This window comes from Capsicum annuum, chromosome 6, assembly GCF_002878395.1.
Source record: "Capsicum annuum cultivar UCD-10X-F1 chromosome 6, UCD10Xv1.1, whole genome shotgun sequence".
Lineage (NCBI taxonomy): Eukaryota > Viridiplantae > Streptophyta > Magnoliopsida > Solanales > Solanaceae > Capsicum > Capsicum annuum.
In genome coordinates this window covers 53744217-53767141 of record NC_061116.1, presented here as the reverse complement: position 1 = coordinate 53767141, position 22925 = coordinate 53744217, and the positions used below count along the sequence as shown (strand labels likewise).

The 22925-nt window shown below is 37.8% G+C and overlaps 1 protein-coding gene across 1 annotated transcript; it reads left to right on the top strand.

The window, feature by feature from the left end:
* The first annotated feature begins 2951 nt into the window (after positions 1–2951).
* On the top strand, positions 2952–9552 carry LOC107853449 (craniofacial development protein 2-like). Its single transcript, XM_016698433.2, has 2 exons — positions 2952–3293; positions 9439–9552. The coding sequence occupies exons 1-2, from the start codon at positions 2952–2954 to the stop codon at positions 9550–9552; spliced, it is 456 nt and encodes a 151-aa protein (XP_016553919.2).
* Positions 9553–22925: the final 13373 nt, after the last annotated feature.

The window sequence follows — 22925 nt, the reverse complement described above, 5'->3', positions numbered from 1 at the left end:
CACCGGTATCTCATCCGGCCCCGTCGCCCTACCCCTTCGCATCCTGCGGACAGCCTGTCTCACCTCTTCTACCTTAAAACGTCTACAATAGCTAAAATCCCGACACTCCTCTGAGTGCTCCAGTTCCCCTAACACAATAAACTTTTTATATAAAATAAATTTAGAATGAGCTTGATATATTTAGTCGAGAGTGCTATGTCTCAAGGAATTAATGTATTGACTATATTATTAATTAAAAAATAATTATAAGAAGAAATCTATTATATAATTTTAAAAGTAGAATTCATAAAAATAATTAATTTTTCTAATAACTTAAGGTCTCCATTCGATTTTGGCCTTAGGCCACAGATTTGCTTAAACCGCCCCTGGATTGGAGGGGGGAAAAGGACAAATCAATATCCAATGACATTTTAAAAATTATTTTCTGTTCATTTTATTAAGAAACTTTAATTTTCTATTTTTTAACAAATTTATTTTTTTAAGGAAAATATTTTTTAAAATTTTTGATCAAGTACACATCAGAAAATCATTTCCTTCGTGCGGAAGACATCCTAGTTAAAAAGTCAAGTTTTGCATGTCTTGTTATCAAAGCTCCAATATGAAATCTCTCTTAAAAGGAGAGAAATTTCATCAATCTCACCATGTCCAAATTAATGAAAAGAAAAACTCAGTTTACTTTTGTTCCTTTAACAACGTCTAATTGCCTGAACATGAAATAACAATTGACATGATACGAAAGATGTTATAAAAAGGAAAAGTAGGAAATTGCACAACTTCGACGTATATAACGAAAAACTAAGAATCTTTGACCCCAATAAAATAAAAACAAATAAGGACCCACAGTGTGCTCAATAATTAGTGCCTAATGCCGTAATTAATTCCTAATATCAGTAGCAGCAAGTAGAGATCTCAATAATTTTTTTGTACAGGATGAATATGAGTAAGTGGAGATTGCAATATCTGCATGTTGTGCATAGTTACTATAGTGCTCCGACACATATGGAGTACTCAAAATTTAATGCACTTGACACATTATTAGAAATCTGAATTGTCTATATAGACTTGAGTCATATTCTAAATTAACATGCAAATTATTAGGTTTTCTGTTGTAAAAAATAAAAATAAAAATAAAAATAAAAATGCAATATTAGGTTTTCTTCAACAGCACACAATTTGAATGACCATTTTTACCAATACTGTTTTTCAATTGAAAGGAATGACGCAGCAGATAAAAGAAATTCCTAGTTTTGGTTATTTTCTCTTTTTTCTTTTTCTTTCGCCATTCGTTTTTCCAGCTTCTTATAAAGTTGATATCCCTTCTCTTCAACACCCCCCCGCCCCCACCCCCAAAAAAAAAAGAAAAAAATGTTGTCTGGTGTTGCGTCGTTGTATACAACGTGCACGTGACTATACCAGCGATTTAAGATTATGAGTCTAGATATCATATATTCGGAGGGACTTGTGATTTAATTATTATTAAATTATACAAATTTTAATTTTTTATTGGATGCGAAAAATCTAAAAGTTATTACTTATGATAGAGTAAACTAAAAAAAAATTAAAAATAGCTAATGAGCAATTAACCAAACGAAGAGTAGATTTTTAGTTATCGATGAATGAAATTAATATAGGGCTAGGGGCGAAGCTACAGTATAAGTTGAGGGTTCGGCTGAACTCAATAACTTTTGCAGAAACCCGATACTTGTATTGAGAAATTCAATAAGTAACAATACATATTAACGCCACGAACCCAGGTACAAAAGTTGTCCGATGGCTTAGTGATTAAGCGGAGGTTGGCAAAGGTCTTGGTGTCTCGATGTGTGGGTTGGAATCCCATTGGTACCAACTTGTTCCTCCTTTTGCAAGCCAATATTCTAATTTGAGCACTTTATACCGGAAACTTTTTTATTGATATATATATATAGAAAATTCTTTCTCCTAGTTTGCTTTTTTTAATTATTTGTCTTTCAAATGATAATATAATTAAAAAAAATTGATTGTAACCTTCAATATTCATCAATTTTGTTATTTTCTTTACAAAGTTTTAACACCAAAACACCTTATTAGACGACAAATACACATTTTCTTTCTATTTGTGATTTTTTTAACCTTTCTTAGGGTATAGCTTTCTTGATTTTAAGGGTCTGCTACTGGTAGTGTTCTGCACTATTCTTGTAGGGATTCCTGTTTCGTAGCGTCTTGACTCATTATCTGGTTGTGGATGTCAAAATTCTTGTTGATTGGTTACTTTGTAATAGTGTTTTACGTGTGAATCTTTTTATTGTTCTTAGTAGTTTTGGAGTGTGTTACCTTGTTTGATTACTGTTACTTGAAGTACTAGCATATACATTAATTATGGTAGTATTAGTTCCCGCTATTGACTATTTTTTATCAAAATTTGTGTTATATTATTGGTTTTGTTGCTCTCTATCTATTATAGATTGTTGTCTGGGCCCCTAGCTCCTTTATTGACTTCATTTTAACTAGTGTGCCCTTTTACCTTATCTTGATCCCCCTTTGTTGCATAGTGGCTGTGATTAGCGATGGTAGACTAGGGTCATGTCATAGGTCGGGGTCAGGGTTAGGAGGTGTTGGGTCTGGGTTGGGGTTTGGGGGGTTGGGTCTGGGTCGGGTCTAGGATCGAGTTTGGGGTTAGGGGTAGGGGTAGTAAGGTTAGGCGGGATAAGAGAGCTTCTAGATTGCGAGTTGGGTCTTGGAACATCGGTACTTTGCAGGGTAAGTCTATAGAGCTGATGAAGATTCTTAGAAAAAGGAGGGTTAGTGTAGCGCGTGTTCAGGAAACTAAATGGGTAGGCACCAAAGCGAGAGATGCGGATGGATATAAGTTGTGGTACTCGGGTAGCATGAGACATAGAAATGGGGTAGGTATCTTAGTAGATGAAGATCTTAGGGAGCAGGTGGTAGAAGTAAAGAGAGTTAGTGATAGACTGATGTCTATTAAGTTGGTCATGGGAGGGTCTACGGTGAACGTTATTAGTGCTTACGCCCCGCAAGTAGGTTTGGACGAAGAGGAGAAGAAGGAATTCTGGGAGGTTTTAGATAAGGTGGTGAGGAGTATCCCGAGCACTGAGAAGCTTTTCGTGGGAGGGGATTTCAATGAGCATATTGGGTCTTTGTCGAGAGGGTATGATAATGTGTATGGCGGTTTCGATTTTGGTGAGCGGAATGAAGGAGGAGCTTCTCTGTTGGATTTTTCTAGGGCTTTTGGGTTGTGGATAGCAAATTCGAGCTTTCTGAAGAAGGAGGATCACCTTATAACATTTCGTAGTTCAGTGAACAAGACTCAGATAGACTTTTTGCTTCTTAGAAAAGGGGATAGAGCGCTATGTAAGGACTGTAAAGTCATACCTAGCGAGAATCTCTCAATTCAACATAGGTTATTGGTGATGGACTTGGTTATCAATAAGGGAAAAAAGAAGAGAAGCGGGGAGGCACGACCTTGGATTAAGTGGTGTAGCTTAACTTTGGCTAGTGCTTTGGAGATGGAAAAGAAGTTGAAGAGTAGGGGGGCTTGGGAGAGTAGAGGGGGTGTGGATAATATGTGGGAGATGACTACCAGTTGCATTAGGGAGATCGCTAGAGAGGTGTTGGGTGTCTCGGAGGTCGGTCTGGCAAACATCGAGGAGACTGGTGGTGGAATAAAGAGGTCAAAAGAAAGGTTGAGTCTAAGAAGGTGGCTTATGCTAAGTTGGTTAGGAGCAAGGATGATGAGGAAAGAAAGAAGAATAAGAAGGAGTATAAGGTAGCTAGAAGAGAGGCTAAGTTAGCGGTTACGACGGCTAAGACAACAGCTTTTGAGAGTTTGTATGTGGCTTTAGAAGAGAAAGAAAGAGATAAGAAGTTGTATAGGATGGCCAAGGACAGGGAGCAGCGGAGGGCTCGTGACCTTGACCAAGTGAAGTTCATCAAATGAGAGGATGGTATAGTGTTGGTTAAGGATACCCTCATTAGGGAGAGGTGGTAGTCCTATTTTTATAAACTTTTGAACGATGAGGGGGACAAAGATTCTATGTTGGGAGACGTAGATATATCTGAAGAGGGTCACGGTTATAGTTTTTGTAAGCGTATCGAGATTGAGGAGGTCATGGGAGCTATTCGCAGGATGCGGCGGGGTAGGGCGACGGGGCCAGATGAGATTCCAGTAGATTTTTGGAAGAGCACTAGTGGGGTAGGATTGGAGTGGTTGACAAGGTTGTTTAACATTATTTTTAGAGCTGCTAAGATGCCTAAAGCATGGAGGTGGAGCACGATGATTCCAATGTATAAGAACAAGGGAGACATTCAGAGTTGTAACAACTATAGAAGTATTAAGTTGTTGAGTCATACTATGAAGGTTTGGGAAAGGGTGGTAGAGTTGAGGATGAGGAGGATCATGATGATCTCTGAGAATCAGTTCGGTTTCATGCCTGGTCACTCGACCATTGAGGCCATTCACCTTGTGAGGAGATTAGTGGAGCAGTTTTGAGAGAGAAAGAAGGAATTGCATATGGTGTTTATTGATCTAGACAAGACATATGCCAGAGTTCCCAGAGAGATTCTGTGGAGGTGCTTGAAGGATAGAGGGGTGCCCATGGCATACACTAGGTCGATTTAGGATATGTATGATGGTGCGAAGACTCATGTGAGGACGGTAGGTGGAGATTCGGAGCACTTCACAGTTTTGATAGGGTTGCGCCAGGGATTAACTCTTAGCCCGTTTCTATTTTCCTTGGTGATAGATGTTTTGACGCGACATATTCAAGAGGAGGTGCCTTAGTGTATGTTATTTGTAGATGATATGGTTTTGATCGATGAGACTCAGGGTAGAGTTAATGATAAGTTGGAGATTTAGAGACAGACGCTTGAATCTAGAGGTTTTCGATTAAGTAGAACCAAGACGGATTACTTGGAGTGTAAGTTCAGTGATATATCACAAGAAGATAGAGTGGTTGTGAAGCTAGATTCTCGGCCATCCAGAAGAGGGAGAGTTTTAAGTATCTGGGGTCCATAATTCAGGGTAATGGTGATATTGACAAGGATGTCACGCATCGTATTGGGGCAGGGTGGTTGAAGTGGAGGCCCGCTTCGAGAGTCCTTTGTGATAAGAAGGTTCCCCCAAAGCTAAAAGGTAAGTTCTACAGAGTGGTAGTATGGACAACTATGTTGTATGGAGCGGAGTGTTGGCTAGTTAAGAACTCCCACATCCAAAAGGTAAAGGTGGCAGAGATGCGAATATTGCGATGGATGTGTGGACATACCAGAAAAGATAGAGTGAGGAATGAGATTGTTCGGGAGAAGGTTGGAGTTGCTTAGGTGGAGGATAAGTTGCGAGAAGTGAGGCTACATTGGTTTAGGCATGTGATGAGGAGGGCCCTGATGCTCCAGTGCGGAGGTGTGAGACTCTGGCTATGGATAGTTTTAAGCGGGCTAGAGGTAGATCGAAGAAATATTAGAGGGAGGTGATTAGGCATGATATAGTGTAATTACAGCTTACAAAGGACATGACCCTTAATAGGAAGGTGTGGAGGACGCGGATTAGGGTAGAGGGTTAGGGGTTGAGAGCGCGGCGGTAGTAATAGGGGAGTGCTCCATTGGGTCTGGAGTTTCTAGTTTGTAGTGTTGTGGCTGTAGTTTTTGGGGCTAGTGGTGTTGGCTTTTTTGCATCCCCTACTAGTTTATTATGCACTTATCTTTTGTGTTTGTTATACTGTTAGTTTGTTTTGTGTACCATACTAGTTTATATGCGCTTACTTTTTGTATTGGTTATACTGTTATAGGTCCTAAGTCGGGGGTCTATCGGAAACAACCTCTCTACTTCTCTTGAGGTAGTGGTATGATCTGCGTACACTCTACCCTCCCCAGACCCCACTAGGTGGGAATACACTGGGTATGTTGTTGTTGTTGTATATGATTGACAATGAGAAATACGTACATAATTTGTGTTTTATCATCTTATTTAGGATCTTTAAAGCAAGAGTTAATATAATCACAAACTTTTTTCAAGACTCGTACTTCTTCAAACACTACTCTCTTAGCTTGCGAGTGCAATTATAATGATAACATTTATACTTAAATAATATTAAGTGGTTGCTTTTTTAAATATACATTATTTATCGGTAATTGTTCGTTGGTTATTATATAATAGCATGAAACCGTTCTTTTGTTTTAAAATTTAGAACCCCAAACTTCAAATCCTAGATTCGCCTCTGTATAGGGTTATGGGCTATCTAATAATCACGTTGTATTCTTCAAGTGATTCGCCTATTGATTTTTTTGAGTTACTAGTAGCAGGTTTATAATATTTATTGAGCATCTTGCAGATACCTTTAAGACTACTTGACTATCGCTAACAGCTATGTCTCTATGATCGCCGACTACTAATGAAGTGCATGTATATTTCTTTTGTATCAACCATGAAAGACTACTAGATATATTTATCTTTTCAGTACCTTATAGATTCCTTTTTCCTTGAAGGTTCACAAACAAGCTCTATTTATTCTTATGACGCTTAGAATTCCCTCTTTCAAGTTCTATTAATGAGCCACAAATAGTGTTCAATTATGTCATCAAATAACCAAACAGTTAAGATAGAAAAGAAATAAATAACTCAATGATGAAAAATCAATTGGTTGAAAATAATATTAGAATGACAACGTTCTTGTAAGAACCACAACCTAAAAAGAAAATTTAGCTCCACCTAGGAATGGATAAAATACAATAAACTATCAAAAGAAAAAAATGTAAAGACAAATGAATATGGAAAATAAAAATGAAATAAAAATTCTCCAGTCTTCGCGATGGTGCCTATAACTCTTTTGGTTAAAAATTATATTAAAACTGTGCATATAGGGTGTATTTATAGAATAGAGAAGATCTACAATTTTAAAAATAAAATCCAAATCATATTGGAGAAAAACCTAATACCCTTACGCCACCCATGCTTCACAAAAAAATAGTACAAAAAAGCAAATAAAAATCCATGAGCAGGAATGCTTGTGCCACCACTGCTGTGTAAGTGCATCACAACTACTTGGTTCATGATTTTCTCTTCGATTTCAATTAATTCACGTTCTATTTTTATATATGTAGTTTTGATGATGAGCAGCTAACTACAAGGGACCAGGCACCTAGATGTGCAAGATACAGTACAACTAGCACGCGTTGTCTGCACAGTTTTGCCCTCTTGTGCAACAAACTTGTAGGTGCTATTTTGTATTGATTAGGACAGTTGGTCAAAACATGACTGCTGCTCTAAATACTTAGAATCTCCTAATTACATAAAAATAAAAAACAATACAAAATAAAAGACAATACAAACACAAAATTATCCTGGACATACCGGTTATACAACCATACCACTACCGACAGAAAAATAAGTATGGCATTAAAAACCCATAGTAGTATGTTATGCCCACCCCCAACAAAAATTGTGCACTATCCTCAATGCGTTAAAACAAAGTAAAACAGAGGGAAGTATGAACATACCTGGATGTATTTGGTGCTCTAATCATGAGCATCCCTTGATGGAGGCATATCATTTAGTAGAGGTAGTGGTGGTGGCGATGCACTACTAGATGATGTACCCGCTGCTATAGATGCATACCTCTACTCATCGACGAATACAGACTCTATCAAATCATGCGCAGACTTTTAAACGACCTAATTATATGGTAAATTAGGGTCTTGCAAGTCGTCTATGTGACCTCTCATGGCCCCAACTGATGAACCTACTCATCACCTTCCACAAAGAAATCAAACTATCTTGGTATGCGTAGAGGTGATATCTGAACCACCTGGGGTGTAATTGAGGGAGTAGCTACAGCATGACTCTCTTTGAGAGAGCGTACCTCTTCTCATAATATATCAAACTCCTCTCTTATCTGGGCTAGATCTGGCATATCTGTCTTTGTGAATTGGGCTGTAACCCATCTCTCAAACTTATCAAGCCATATCTGGAAGTTGACATATAGCACGAATAGTGTAACACTCAGTGCGGCTTTCCATCAGACCTATGCTTTCTCAAATCTAGTCCTAACCCCTAATCTTATCTGCTCGTAGAGGGTAGTCATGTTGGTCTCAACATTTCTTACTCTAGAATTGATGGTACTTTGGCTGTCCACTAAGCTCTGTAAAAACTCGCTAGATATAGTGATCATACTTGAAACAGGAGCTTTAGTAGATGGTGAGTAGGCTCTGAAGGTACACCCACCAACTTCGAGGTTGAAGTCGGGGCTAAAGAATAAGTAGCTAGTATCCCCTCGCCCCTCGCCCCGTGTACTGGATTTTGGAGCCTCTCTCTATTCCTCTATCTCCATATCAATAATAACACCCACATCACTGTGATGTAGATTATTATACTCTATGAAAACTACTGGACCCTCAATCTGGTCCCATGGTACTGCTATCTACTGTCTTGATCTCCTAGAAGAGCTTAGACATACCAGATCTCTCATAGTCCTAGTTTGCGCAGTCACTGTCGCAAGTACCCTCTCATATACACCTCGTATCTCAGGCATATTGACCTTATTGCATAGCCTTTGAATAATGCAAGGGAATGACAGATTAGTCAACTCCCCTAAGTTTCATTTATTAACTTATACCTAAGGATGAAAACAAAATCAACAACATAACTGACCATCATACAAGCAACCAATACAGATCCCTCCCACGTCAAAATATTATCTGAAAAAGAGGGAATTGGTTGGTATTTAATAAGCAGCCACTAGAACTTGGCCTCAAATGTCAATAGGACATTCTTGATCACAACATGCCCCTCAATCTATGGGTCCGCATCACCCAAAGGTAAAATATAACTAACTATCCACCTAGTCATTTCAACCCTCTCTTAGTGGTTCTCAACCTCCTATATGATATGTCATCATGTGAGATCTTCATTCTGTGGTTACACTCAGCTGTAGATGCAGGAGTAATATAATATAGGACAAAGATAACTCTGAGGATAGTCCTGTCAATGTGTCAACTCTTACCCCTCTAACCAGCGTGTGCTCAAGCTATGGCTGCTTAGAAAATCTTAGCAGGACTGGATGTCTACTCATAGGAAGGACTACAGTATCTCTGTAGGATGCATAAAATTCCTGTACCATAGCCAGGCTATAAGAACTGAGTGGACTAGTCATCCACTCTAGCTGATATCTATCAAATACCGCTCGTAACTATGGTACTTGATCGAGGCCCAATAGGTCAATCCAATGCTCCTCATAAATTCAGCTTATAGGCCAACCTGCCTACCGGAAACAAATTTCAATAATAAATATCTCCCGCATCCCTTCCACACACCACCTTAGATGTCTTCCTCGGGAGGTGTATTTGAGGTATGTACGGGAGCAGGACTATGCCCATGCTATACTAAATCATTTTGGGTAGCCTGATATTTACCCTCCTTATACTGGGGTACATTTGTCTACTGTACATATGTAGTGGTACCCTTCTCAGACTGGGGCGCCACTGATGGCTCCTCCTGCTCTACCTCCTCGGATGAATCCTGGGACCCCTCCTCAGACTAGGGGTCCTGAGCAACAACCTCTGGAGTAAACTCAGACACTATTTTTTCCTTCTCCTCCCTATCATCAGGTGAAGGAGTGTGTGGTGGTGGAATCCTGGATGACTTCATCCTAGGCTGGGCTACGAGTTTGTCATCTCGTAACTCTACATGTCACATCAACTGTAGTGTCCCTACGGTATTACCTCGGGTACTCTTCCACTGAACCACTAGGCTCGGAAGACTCTACATGTATCCTCAAAGTATAGGCCTTCATCTTATTCATAGACTTAGGTGCCATATGTACCTGAAAACCAATTGTTAGTTTCCAACATAAGTAAGGGATAGCAAAAGTTGAAGAAAAACTCAAAATTTGAAAAGTTTAAATTATTCCTCAATTATTACACCCCTATAACCTATTTGAAATCCCAACACATCCAATGTGCACACACCTATCATAAATCATAGCTTTCAAAGCAAACAAATACGCTCAACTAATGGTATTACTTTTATTCATTCAAGTTCAATGTTCGGTTGAGGCCTAAATTTATATTTTACATTAAAACAAGGCCCTACATTATGATTTTAGGCTATTTCAAGTATCCTACATACAAGAATGATAGATTCTATATATTTTGCAATGGAATACACATATCAAAGTGTTTAAATAATAGAGAGATAAATATATAACCATTAGAAGCCGAGAAAGTTACCTCTTTTATGAAGAACTGTGAATAATGAAGAAGTCAAGAAAACCAAAGTTGAAACTTGTTTTTAGCGTGTTGGAACAAGTTGGTATCCCAAATAAGTGTTAATTTAGCCTTTAATTAAGTATGGGGTTAGTTTGTGTTTTAAGAGGGAAGTTTGAATTCAAAGAGAAAGATGAAGTTTTGAGGATTTCAATGAGTTAGAATGAGGTTAAGGTTGTCTAAATATAGGTGGGGGGATGTTTTAGGTCATATATAAGTGTTGGTGGACGCAAAATTCAAATTAATAATTTGACCCATAAATAGCCTACCTGCAGCAACTATCTGCGGACTGCACTTGCGGTCAGGCTGTGGGCGAAGGTGCTACCTGCGACCAGCAGGTGCTGGGCGCATATGTCAGGACAAAAATTTTGGCCTACTTTCCTACAATTTGGACTTGGTGTTTTGATATTATTTCAGCTACTTATGGTCCCACAACATACGTTTGAGGTCCTAAAGTATGATTAGATGCCAAAGTCCACAACCTTCCATTTTGTATCCTCAAAATTTCAACTTTTTGGCTTATTACATAACTTATCGTGTGGGATTTGCAACCATGATAGGTTGATCACATAGCCCCCTTACCTGAAAATCAATGAATGTAGCAATTTTTACCATATTCCGAGTAAGTACAAGAGTTAAAAACCCACAAAAAAGAAAAACAACAAAAATGTGAATACTAACAGTAGTGGGTTGCCTCTCACTCAATGCTTGATTTAACATTACAAAAAAACATGGCTGTGTTGGTTACTCAGACTTCACCAATAAGGCCATGGGTTCCTCCCATGTAACACTTGATTTAACATCGCGGCATGATGCGAGTATCTTGACTACTCAGAATTCATCAAGATACCCATAGAAATATCCTCCAGGATCATTAGTAAAATCAATCACAAACACTACCCTTATGTTGGTTGGATATTTTATTAAATTTTGGATGCTGAATGTAGCCTCTTCCCCATTGATAGAATTTTATCTCACCTTTCTCCATGTTAACCATTGTTCTGCCTATGGGTGACAAAGTCAGCCAAAAAGATGAAGTTATATGCTCTCACGATGACATCAAAAGAGATTCTCATAGGCTTCTTCATTGTGCGGTGAGCCATCAATAGTTGCATTGAATTCAATTCTAGAGGGTTCAAACCCAATTGCTTAAATACAAACAGTGGCATCAAATTAATGCTGGCCCTTAAATCACACAAAGTTTTGGCAAATTGGGATGACCAAATAGTGCATGGTATAGTGAATGCAATAGGATCACCTTTTTTCTATGCCACAGACCTAGTCGTGTTTGTACTACAGTGGTGCATACCATCAACATCCCCAAATGTCGCTCCTTTTTTCCTTGTGACCAGTTGTTTCATGAACCTGGGTTATCCAGGCATCTTCTCCAATGCCTCAAGAAGAGGTATGTTTATGCTTAATTTTTCACCATATTACTGAATTACTTAAAATTACCTACCTCTTTCTTTTGTTTTAATCTCTAAGGAAAAGGTGAGGGTCGTCTCAAAATCTGTCTGATTCTTAGCTCAATGGCCGTACCTTTACCTTTGTCTTCAACAGTTTTACCTTTATCACCTATTACCTTCTCATACTCAACAACAAGTGTCTCATCATCAATAGGTTTTGCAGTAGGTCGTGGGGGATCCATAGTATTTATATCACTCCTCGTGGTAATAACAAGTACATGACCATTGTTTTTAGATTTTGCATTGTGTTGCTCAGAAGAGTACCTGGCTTTCTCTGATTCAGAGTTACTGACATCTGCTCGAACTGGTGCTCCAACTACTTGACAGTAGTGGCATATGACTAGACCTTCTGGGTCAATCCTGAAATGTCAGCCTTAATCTCCTTAAGGCCGATTTCTTGATTTTATTGACCCTTACCATCTTCGCCTATATCTCTTTCATTATAGATTCCGCAAATCATCTACCACCAGGTGGAATATACCTATCTTCCTTCTCTCTATAGTCATCCTTTTTTCTGTAGTCACCATCTCGCTCTCTGCTAAGGTCTTTGTATCTATCATAGTAGTTACGACCTTGGTTCCCTTGACCTTCGGCTCAGAAATTCACCCATTGATGATCCAGATAATTTGCTTTCTCCTCTAATTTAAACTTGTAAGCTTTGGAAGCTAACCCCTATGCTGTTACTGCGTTTACCTTATTTGAAGTCGCTACAGTAAGATTCTTTGTAAGTACCCCAAGATAAGTTCTTAGCAATGCAATCTCTTTCACTACTGTGCATCAACTACTTTCTGGTCGGACATGAGGCAATAATAACATAAGTGCCAAATCCTCTCTTAGCCTTCCAAGTTTGCCATCTTTGATTAGTGAGTAAGTTCTAATCTAACATCTCCGAAGCTACCTTTCAGCATAGTCTCATAAAATCTCCTCCAGATATGGTGTCTACCATGGATCTCGAGCTGATGGTCAAGGGTCAGTAGAATATCTCTAATAAGCTCGTCCCTGATATCCAATGATTGAGTACCAAACTCAGCTTTTTCTTGAACCTAAACCATGCCTTATACATAGATTCTGACTGTAGCTGCCTAAAGTTATAGATCTCATCCTTAAGCTGTAACATCATGGATAGAGGAAATAACCTATTCAAGAATTTCTTGCATAACTTAGTCATGTAGTGATAGAGCCTCTTGGCAGTTCTCCTAACCATAAAGATGCTTCTCTGGGGGTCAGTTCACATGCTTTTTGCCTTAGGGATGAAAGAGGATATTTAATACATGTAGAAGGTGCAAGAATTGAAGATACTACAAATAGTGAAGTAGAAGTATATACAACACTCAAAGCAATAATTCATTGTAGTCAAACAAACTTCAACAAAATCATTATTCAAACAAATTCAATGGTTCTTTTAAAGGTATTGACTAATGAGTGGCAATGCCTATGGAATTTGTTATAAACTAAAGAGTATATTACTTTACTATTACAAGCTAAGCAGGTATAGTTCAAGCACATGATGAGGGAAGGGAATCAATTAAAAGATTACTATGCAAATCTAACCATAAATGGATGTGAATTTAAGTTTACTTCATTCAACAGTTGGTTAACAAAGCAAGGTGGAGCTTAAATAGTGGCAAATTACAATGTCCTTACATCAGAATCACAACAAAAAAAGGATAAAAGGGGAGAAGGGGGCTGAAGGCTACAACATATACAAAAAACATTCACCACAGATAGTATTTACATCCCTAGAGGGTACCACAAAGATGAAAAAATTGACTACCCTATACAAATCCCACCATCAAAATATACTCCTAGTAAAGGGAGAGGGCCACTATATTTCTATGTTACATATACACCTGGGTGAGAGCATTATGTACAAGCTTTTGCAGGTCCAAGCATCCCAAAATCTCCATCCTATCCACACCTACAAGTCAAGGAAATGGTTACTATAGAAGAAATAAAATAAGAAGGGGAAGCAGCTAAATACACTACTTACTTAGACATGCAAGCTGATCTAGGGGTCTATACCCTACGATTTAGCACCAAAAAGCAAAAAAAAACCCATTCACCAGAGAAATCAACCAAAGCAATGCCTTGTACATAGATTCTGACTGTAGCTGCCTGAAATTATAGATCTCATCCTTAAGCTGCAATATCCTAGATGGAGGAAAGAACCAATTCAAGAATTTCTTGTGCAACTCATTCCATATAGTGATACAGCCTCTTGGAAGTTCTCCTAACCATAAAGATGCTTCTCCTGTGATTGAGAATGGGAACATCCTCAGTCTGAGTGCTTCCTGATTCACGCCTAGATTTGTATACGAATTGCAGATCATGATGAAATTGGCAAGGTGTAAGTTTAAATTATCTTAGGCAGACCTGCAAGAGGATTAAAATTTAATGAATGAATGATTTGGAAGATCAAAAGTTCTTCACTCCATGTCTCATGAATGAATGATTTGAGAATGCATGTTATAGCTCGTTCCATGGTTTGGCACATTGTAAAACTATATGTACATATATCTTTATATATGCATGTACTTGTGTAAATATGATTGGATATGATGATTTGAATGGATTGAGCAAGTGCACTACTTTATCCCTATCCTTGAGTTACATGCTAGTGCTCCAACCGCTAATTGTCTTCGGAAGCTATGTCCTTACGAGACATAGGGGCTAGAGCATCTTCTTTTTTTTCTATGCAGTAATTGGGTGTTCGAGAGGTTCGGGCATTAACCTTGAAGTGGTGATCTTCCATACTCCAGAAGACCTACCTTTCATAGTTACTTCATCCTATGTCATAGACTTGTACAGGTTTGGTACTTGGCTATTTTTGGGGGTATGTACCGATATAATATTAAATTAATTTGGTAGAGGTTTTGTGGATGACTGTGGACTTGGGTATATTGTCTAGACTGTTGACATTAATGAAATGTTAGATATTATCTAAGTATTGACTATTAGCCTTATATTTCTGCTATCTTATAATATGGTTGAGATTTATCCGACCCTTGTGGTTGTTATGATAAAGATTAGGTTGGGTTATCGAGGCAACTTCCAACTCATGTGGGTTTGATTTTCCCATATGAAATGGCCTAATTTTAGGGGTGTGTCACTCGTATTAGCCACACCAGCTTCAGAGTCAGCATAGTAGACCCATTCAGGCACACTCCTGATTACTGATGGAGGTCTGTCTTATGTTAGTGATCGCTCTAGTCGGGGTGGTGTTTATTCATCGAGGGGATTCTTTTTTGGTTATTTTAATTATGGTTGTTATTTTGGGTTCGTTAGATCTTTTGGTTTTGGTTCAGCTCAAGTGACATGCTCTGGTTGTAGAGCTTTTAGTCATCAGTCGAAAGAGTGCTCTAGTCGTGGAGCAATTGTTACGGTAGGTCAGAGTGTTCCCTCATCAAAGAAGTTCATCCCTCAGCCAAAGGTTTTTAGCATGGTCAAAGAGGTGGTTCCCAGGGTGCTCGAAGAGGTTCTCATACAGGTAGGATAGGAGATCGGTTAGGAGCCCAGCCAATGACCTAATTTTTTTGGTGATTTTGTGAAATATTCATTTCTATGTGATTTGACCATTCCCCCCTCCCCCCATGGTTTCTTTATGGTATTTTTGTGGCATAGGGGTGATTGTCATGGTTCCTTATGCATTTTGGTGTGATTTATGTGATATTGTGATTTTTGATGGTTTTGAGAGCCTTATAGTTGACCTTGGTCAACATTTATTGATCTGTGTATCAGATGAAAAAACGGATTGCACTAGTAGATTTGGAACACCAATTTTAGGTTGGTAACGTGGTTGGTATGGTTTTATGGCTTTTAAATCTCATTTTGACCCTCGGTTTGAAAAGTTGCAAAATTGGATTTTGGGGGTCAACTTTGTGAAAATAATTTATTTTAAAATTTTATATTGCCATTAATTTTGAAGCGTTGAACTTGCTAGGATAGTATGGTTTGTTTGCATTCACAGGATTTCGGGTGAATCCTGAGGGTTCCGCAGAGACTTGGACCCTATATTTACTTATGTTTTTCCCCTTTTCCTATTTTTTTAGACTTGGACTTCGAATTTCACACTTTTGAGAAATTTCTTCCATTTCCAAGTTTGGGTAAGCTTCTGAACACTTGTTTCTACTGCATTACTCCAATTTTTTTTTATGTAATTCTTGTTTTAACACAGAATAAAGTGAATAATTGGGGATTTGGGCTCGGTATGCCTAAAACTTGTATTTCTTTGATTCAAACCCCATTTTCAATCTGTTTTTAGTTGGGTAACTTTCTAATCTTATAATTATTAGTTTAATCTTAATTTCATCTTCAAAACAACTTCAAATTCTTGATTTTGAAAAGGATTTTCAGAAATTTTGTCAGTATAGCTTCAACATGTTTTTTTTTTTCAATTTGAATCTCATTTTTAACTCATTTTTGCTTGGATTTTCAGATGTAGACTCCTAAAAATATGAAGAACATGTTTCATTTTGATCTTAGTTTAAAAAGTTATGAAATTGGTTTATTGGGGTCAACTTTGTGAAAACTCTATTTTTTTGAAAATCTAATATAACCACTGAGTCTGAACCATTGAATTTGATGGGGTGGCATATTTTATTTGCATTCACAGGATTATAGATGAATTCTGAGGGGTTTGCAGAGGCTTGGACCCTATATATACCCATGTTTTATCTTTTCCCCATTTTTGAGACATGGAGCTTAGGATTTTATACTTTTGAGCATTTCTTCCATTTCTAAGCTTGGGTAAGCTTCTAAACACCTATTTCAACTACTTTGCTCCAATTTTATCCTATAATTCTTGTTTTAATACGGATTAAAGTGAAAAATTGAAAATTTTGTCCCGAAATGCCTAAAACCTGTATTTTTTTGATTCAAACTCCATTTTCAACTCATTTTCACTTGGGTAAGTTTCTAATCTTATAATTTTTTTTTCTCTCAATTTCATCTTTAAAAAAACTTTAGATTCTTGATTTTAGATTTTTTTTTTGGGATTTTTCTTATAATGCTTAAACCTGTTTTTTCTTTAATTTGGACCACATATTTAACTTGTTTTTTTGCTGTATACTCCAAAAAATATGGGGGAACGAATTTCAAAGATAAAAGTATAATTTTCCTTTTTTTTTGAAAACTCATTTTGACCCTTACTTAAAAATAAGCAATATAGGTATCGTTGGCTTTCTGTTGATGCATAGATTCTATATTTTCATATTTTAGTTCATTTCGAGTCTGTTAGAGAGGAGTATGGCTTAAGAGTGAAGGGTTGCAGACTAATTTTTGACATTCAAGGTGGGTTATGGCTTAACTTTCTTAAGACTGGGATGGATAGTAAATGTTAATACAAAATCACGTTAAGAGTCTGGGAGCTAATCATGAAAATGAGTTTATTATCGTGTTGAGCCCATGTGGGGACTATATAATGATGTTATTTGATGGTCTTGGTATATTATTTGCTATGTGTGACCATGTGGGGTCTTATGTGATATTGTTGGCCTTGTGTATATGAAATTACTTGTCTTGATTGATAAAAAAGCCTAATGTGGTATCAAAGGTGTATTTCTTATGTTTCATTATGTTGGCATACTTTTTATGCTAAAATTCATAGATGGTTGGGAACATTGAGTGGATTATTGGTGACTTGGTTAGTATACTGATTGGACATAAAAATACTCATTCAGGTTGGTTGTGAGCATTACATCCTCATACCATATACATTCATCAAACATTGGTACCATCTTGGAAATATTGAAAACACTGACTTTTTTAAATAGAAAAATGTGACATCATTAAAACTCTCTACTGAATGATGTGCTGGAGAGGAGATATGGATTAGATATGAATTGTCTACGGGTTGATGAACCTCCCATAGGTCCTATGTCGGGAAGCTTTAGCTTCATAGGTGTATATGGAGGTTGTGTGACGACTTTGTGCATCATATCATCATTATCATCATTACCATCATCATCATCATCATCATTATTTTTATTGCATTTGTGTTACTTTGTGACTTTATTTGTGTTGTATTGTCTCTCTTGATGTATTTTTGTCTAAGTGTAATCCTTTCCCCTCTAATTGTATGTGTGATATTGGTTTACTAGTATTCCTTTCTCATATTTTCTTTGACGTATGTGAATATTATAGAACTGTTAGTAGAAATGATGTTGCTACTATTGTGGGACATTTTCTAATTACAAGTGACGTGCCCTTAGTATATATTTTGTATGCATTATTTTCTAATTTGCTCAGTCGGCCTATGATACCTATTCAGTACAAGTGAACCCTACTCACCCCTACTACACTTTTTTTGGTGTAGATCCTTGTTTGAGTGCACCTCATGATGGTTGATTCGGGCTACCTTTGGAGCTATTCGAGGTAGTGGTTGATTCTTGCTTTTGGAGTTGACTACTACCTTTCTTTATTTAGACTATGTCTTTATTCATATTCAGAGATAGAGTATTCCTATTTTGGATATATTATGTATTTGATCTTGAGTTGTACTTGTGATGATCTTACACTGTCCCACCAGGTTTTGTAGGTTATGTTTTTCCTCTTTACTATATTATTGTAGCACCCGGGGTTTTTGATGCTTGAAAAATTTCTAAAATTTTATCATTACTTTATTGACTATGACTTACCGTTATGAGTCATAGGGAGTTTTGATGGGTCCGGGGTACCCAATCGTAGCCTAAATAGTGTGTGTGTGACTAAGTTCTATTCTGAGTATGCGTGGCTCACTAAGAGTTTTAAGGACTCATTACGAGTACTTGGGTTCAAATTGTAGGATGTCCAGTGCTTACCCCAAATGTGTTCTTTGTTGACTATGACTAGACCCTATGAGTCGTAGGGTCCTATTACGAGTCGTACCAATTGCGTCCTAGGGCCAACTGTGTGTGGGTGCCTTAGAAACTGTCTTGGCGATGACTCATGGTGACGAGTCATAATGAAACCTTACAAGTTGTATAGTGACCTGTAGTCACTGACGACTAAATTCTAGTTTTTAAATTGAGGGCACTTTGGACAATTTCCTTCTCACCCAATTAAAACACCACATTCATAAAGCACTTAAGGGGGTTATTTCTCATTCATAATATAATCAAACACTTCCAAAACTCTCTCAAGTTTCTCAAGAAGCCATACTTAGGGTTCCAAGAGGCAGATCACCTAAGGAATCAAGAGTGGAATTCTCTTTATAAACTTGGATATTTCAGGCATGTTACTCTTTCCTAATTGCTAATTTGTTAAAAGCATATGTTTAAAGTGCTGTTCATATGGTATTGATGATGGTTTAAAACATGGGTTGAGGGTTTTAAATGCTTATTATTGAACAATATTTTTCCATGGTTTACATATGATTGTTCATGCTTTAATTATGATTTTGAATGTGGTGGGTGTATGTGTACGGTGAATAAATAAGAGGATTGTGATTTCCCCAAACTTGTGACTTTTGAAGTGGTTATGATCTCAACCCCATATTGTGAAATTGGTTTTGAATATGAAAAATATGCATATTGAACTACTCTAGATTTATTGCATGATGTGAAAGGTTATTGAACCATAATGATTTTGAATTAAACCTTATGGGTTGTGTACTTCCCCAAGCTAATGTATAATTAAACCAAGGGGTTTTTTAATTCCCCCAAGTGATGATAATTGGTTTGGCATACTGATGTTACCTTGTAAATATAGTTGGTATGACGATACCAAGAGTGTATGCCTAAATATGTATCATTGTTAAATAAATGGGAATGTGTGATAATTGTTTTAATTGTACTTTAATGAGGGTTGTGTAGTTGAGTCATAAAAGTAGAGGTCTCGAGAGACCAATATTGGAAATTGTAGTTACCGATGCGGGGATCGATATGACCGGTAGTTCAAGTCCCCCTTATTATTATTATTACATAATTGGGAGGTTCGAGTCCCCCATATTATGTTACCTAATTGGGTGCTTGTGTCACCTTGTTATGTAGGGAGGTTCGAGTCCTCCATAGAGCATGTATATATCCACTGGTTCATGCAGCCACACGCACTGGGGCCCTTCTAGCTGGGCCCATATAGTCCATGAGTGTCTTTTTACATTATGACTGTTGAGCTACATAATCCAGGCTAAAGTTTTAAAATATATGTTAAGCCTTGTCCTTTTTCCCGACATATGATATATATATGTATATATATTTGATTATGTGCATTAATTTTGAATTATTTTGAACTATTGATCACGATATTATGTTACACTATCCCAGAGTTACATGCTAGTGTTCACCCTTCTACCCATCTTCTGATCCCATATCCCCATGCGATGTAGGCACCAGAGGTACTTCTACTTTTCCTGCTAGAGTTAGGTGGATCGACTTATTTCATCAGTTCGTTATGGTGAAGTGGTGAGACTCCATTCTTTGGAAGGCTTAGACATTTCATTAGTTCTTATCCCAGATTAGAATCGAGAGTTTTCATTATCATTAACATTATCATTACCACTATTAGGGTCAGGGACCTATCCCAACTAAAACTGGTTTTGATTTTTTTGTAGAAGGCTTTGTTGGATTACTGTTGTCTTAACTGATGTTGGTAAGTTGTTTGGCTGATTATTTGTTGTCGGTTATAGACATGATTTAAATATCATTAAGCTTATTCTTATGCTATCTTGTTTTATGTTCAGAATTCATTAGATTTTAGGGATATTGTGTTCACTTGGTTAGGTGCAGGGAGTGGTCTCCAATCCATGTGGAACTTGAGATGCCCATAATGGCCAGGCCTTGGTTTGGGTCATGACAATTATATGGTTTGACTTTATTCTAGAATCGTTGGGTTATTTCTATTATTTTTGCTTTTATATCAGTTTGTGTGATAGTCTTACTTGTCAAGGTTCACGTGACAAGTACCATCATGACCCTTGAATTTTTAGGTCATAAAAAATTGGTATCAGAGTCAGGCAGTTTTATTGGTCTCAATAGTGTATGAAAAGGATTTCTAATAGAGTCTCACAGATCGGTATGTAAATGTATGTATCTATCTTTGAGAGGCTATAGATTATCTTTAGGAAATTTCCCTCACTTTGTTTTTTATCGTGCAAATTTTCTTTCATACCTTGTGATCTAAGTCATATTTCACTTTTTTCGATGCAGATGCTGATGACTAGATCTCATGAGGTTAGAGATGTAGAGCCTTCATCCTAGGAGAAAGCCTAGTATAGAGGGCGAGAGGCAAGTCATGGATGGGCTCGAGGTAGTGGACAGGCATGTGGATCTACTCCATCTAGGATAGTGCTAGGGGACTCTCCCATGAGCCTTTTGTTGAGCAAGTTGGAGATATCGGCCTACTTCGATTCCATCGAGTGCTTCCGCCCTAATATTAGATAGGTTGTTGATTCACTTGTTGACCCATTTAGAGGGTTGTCCTTTTAGTATGTCTGGTGTTCCCCCAGCTCTGAGTATTGCACCTCCAACTGTGCCAAAATCTTCTTATACTTTTCCTCTAGCCCTGAGTATGGATCCCTCTACGGTATATATTTTTTATTTTGGTACTCCACCAACTTTGAGTGTTATTTCTCCTTTAGCACCTGCATTTGAGTATGCTATTCCAAGATTAGAAGTTCAATCTTTGTTTGTGTTACCTCCCCAGGTGGGAGCTCAGCCTGCCAGATTCACCATGCCTTCTCTTATTGTGATTATAGTTATGTCTTCTAAGGATTAAATAAGGTTTGAAAGAATCACTCATTTGGGTCCTTCTAGGTTCAATGGTGCTATGGGCGAGGACGCCAATGAGTTCTTGATTAACTGTCAAAAGAAGTTATATAACCTAGGTTCACTTGAGTTGCATGGTGTTGCGTAAATTACTAATCAATTGTGGGATGCTACTAGAGATTAGTGGAGGTCACTTGTTGGTTGTAAACCTCTTAATTCTCCTGAGATATCTTGGGATCAATTTGTTATGGCCTTTTTAGATAGGTTTGTGCAATATAGTCTTAGGGATCGGATGAGATATGAGTTGATCACCCGGGGAAGGGCTCCATGACTATTTCAAAGTATGAGCCACGCTTTCATGCCTTGTTTAGATATTTCTATGCCTGCATTGCCACTAAATCGATAAAGATTTAGAAGTTTGTGAAGGGGTTGGATATTTCTCTTCAGTTAGCTAAGTCTTAGATGGTAGTGTTTGGAGCATCATTTCAGCGTATAGTAGACCATGCTAAGATGACTGAGGGTATTCTTTGAGCATCTCAAGGAGGCACTAAAAAGGGGCACCCTATGGGAGAGTTCAGAGGTCACACTACTCGAGGTCATAATTCTAGAGGTTTCCATATATATCATGTAGACCAGGGCAGGTAGCCTTGCAGAGCTCATGTAATGGGTGTTTTGGTTTAGTAGTTTAGGGTGGCCATTCTAGTCCAACCATTCCTCCTCCTATTGATTCAGGTTGTAGAGCTTGATATGTGTATGATAAGACATGTCATTTAGTTAAGGATTGTCCCTATAGTGTATTCAGAGCTACTCCTATTTTAGTTGTGAGAGGTAGAGGTTCTACCAGAAGTGCGCGAGGTAGAGGTAGTGGTGCCTGCGGTGGTCGTGGGGCTACTCAGGTAGTTGGTGGTCATAGACAATGCTATTCTATACCCACCAAACGAAGGTAGAGGCTTCTGATGCTTTTATTACGAGTGTCCTTGACATTTGTTTCAGATCTGTATCTGTGTTATTTAATCCGAGATTGACTTTCTTTACTGTGTCTGCATATTTTTCCTTGGGCTTTGATTTTATTAATGAGCCTCTTTCCATGCCTATTCATGTATCTACCATTATAGGAGATTCTTTAGTGATGGATTAGGTGTACCAAATATGTGTTATGACTTTTGCTGGACATAAGACTTAGGTAGATTTTCTTGTCTTAGATATGGTTGATTTTGATGTCATTTTAGGTATGGATTGGTTGGTGCCTTACCATGATGTCCTAGATTGTTATGCTAAGACTGTAACTTTAGCTTTGCCGAGGGTGCCAAGAATAGCTTGGAAGGGTGCATTTCATTCGAGTCCCAAGAGGGTTATATCCTATGTTCAGGCTTGTCGCTTAGTTGAGAGGGGATGTTTGTCATATTTGGATTATATTCGTGATACTATTATTACCTCACCTCCTTCTTAGATTCTGTTCGTGGCTTTCATGAATTCATAGATATGCTCCCTATGAATTTGCCTGGTATGCCTTCCGATCATGATATTGATT

Coding starts and splice junctions, on each gene's coding strand:
- LOC107853449 (XM_016698433.2), top strand. CDS start 2,952: ATGTCTATTAAGTTGGTCATGGGAGGGTCTACGGTGAACGTTATTAGT. Junction 3,294..9,438: donor TTATAACATTTCGTAGTTCA/GTGAACAAGACT, acceptor GTACATATGTAG/TGGTACCCTTCTCAGACTGG.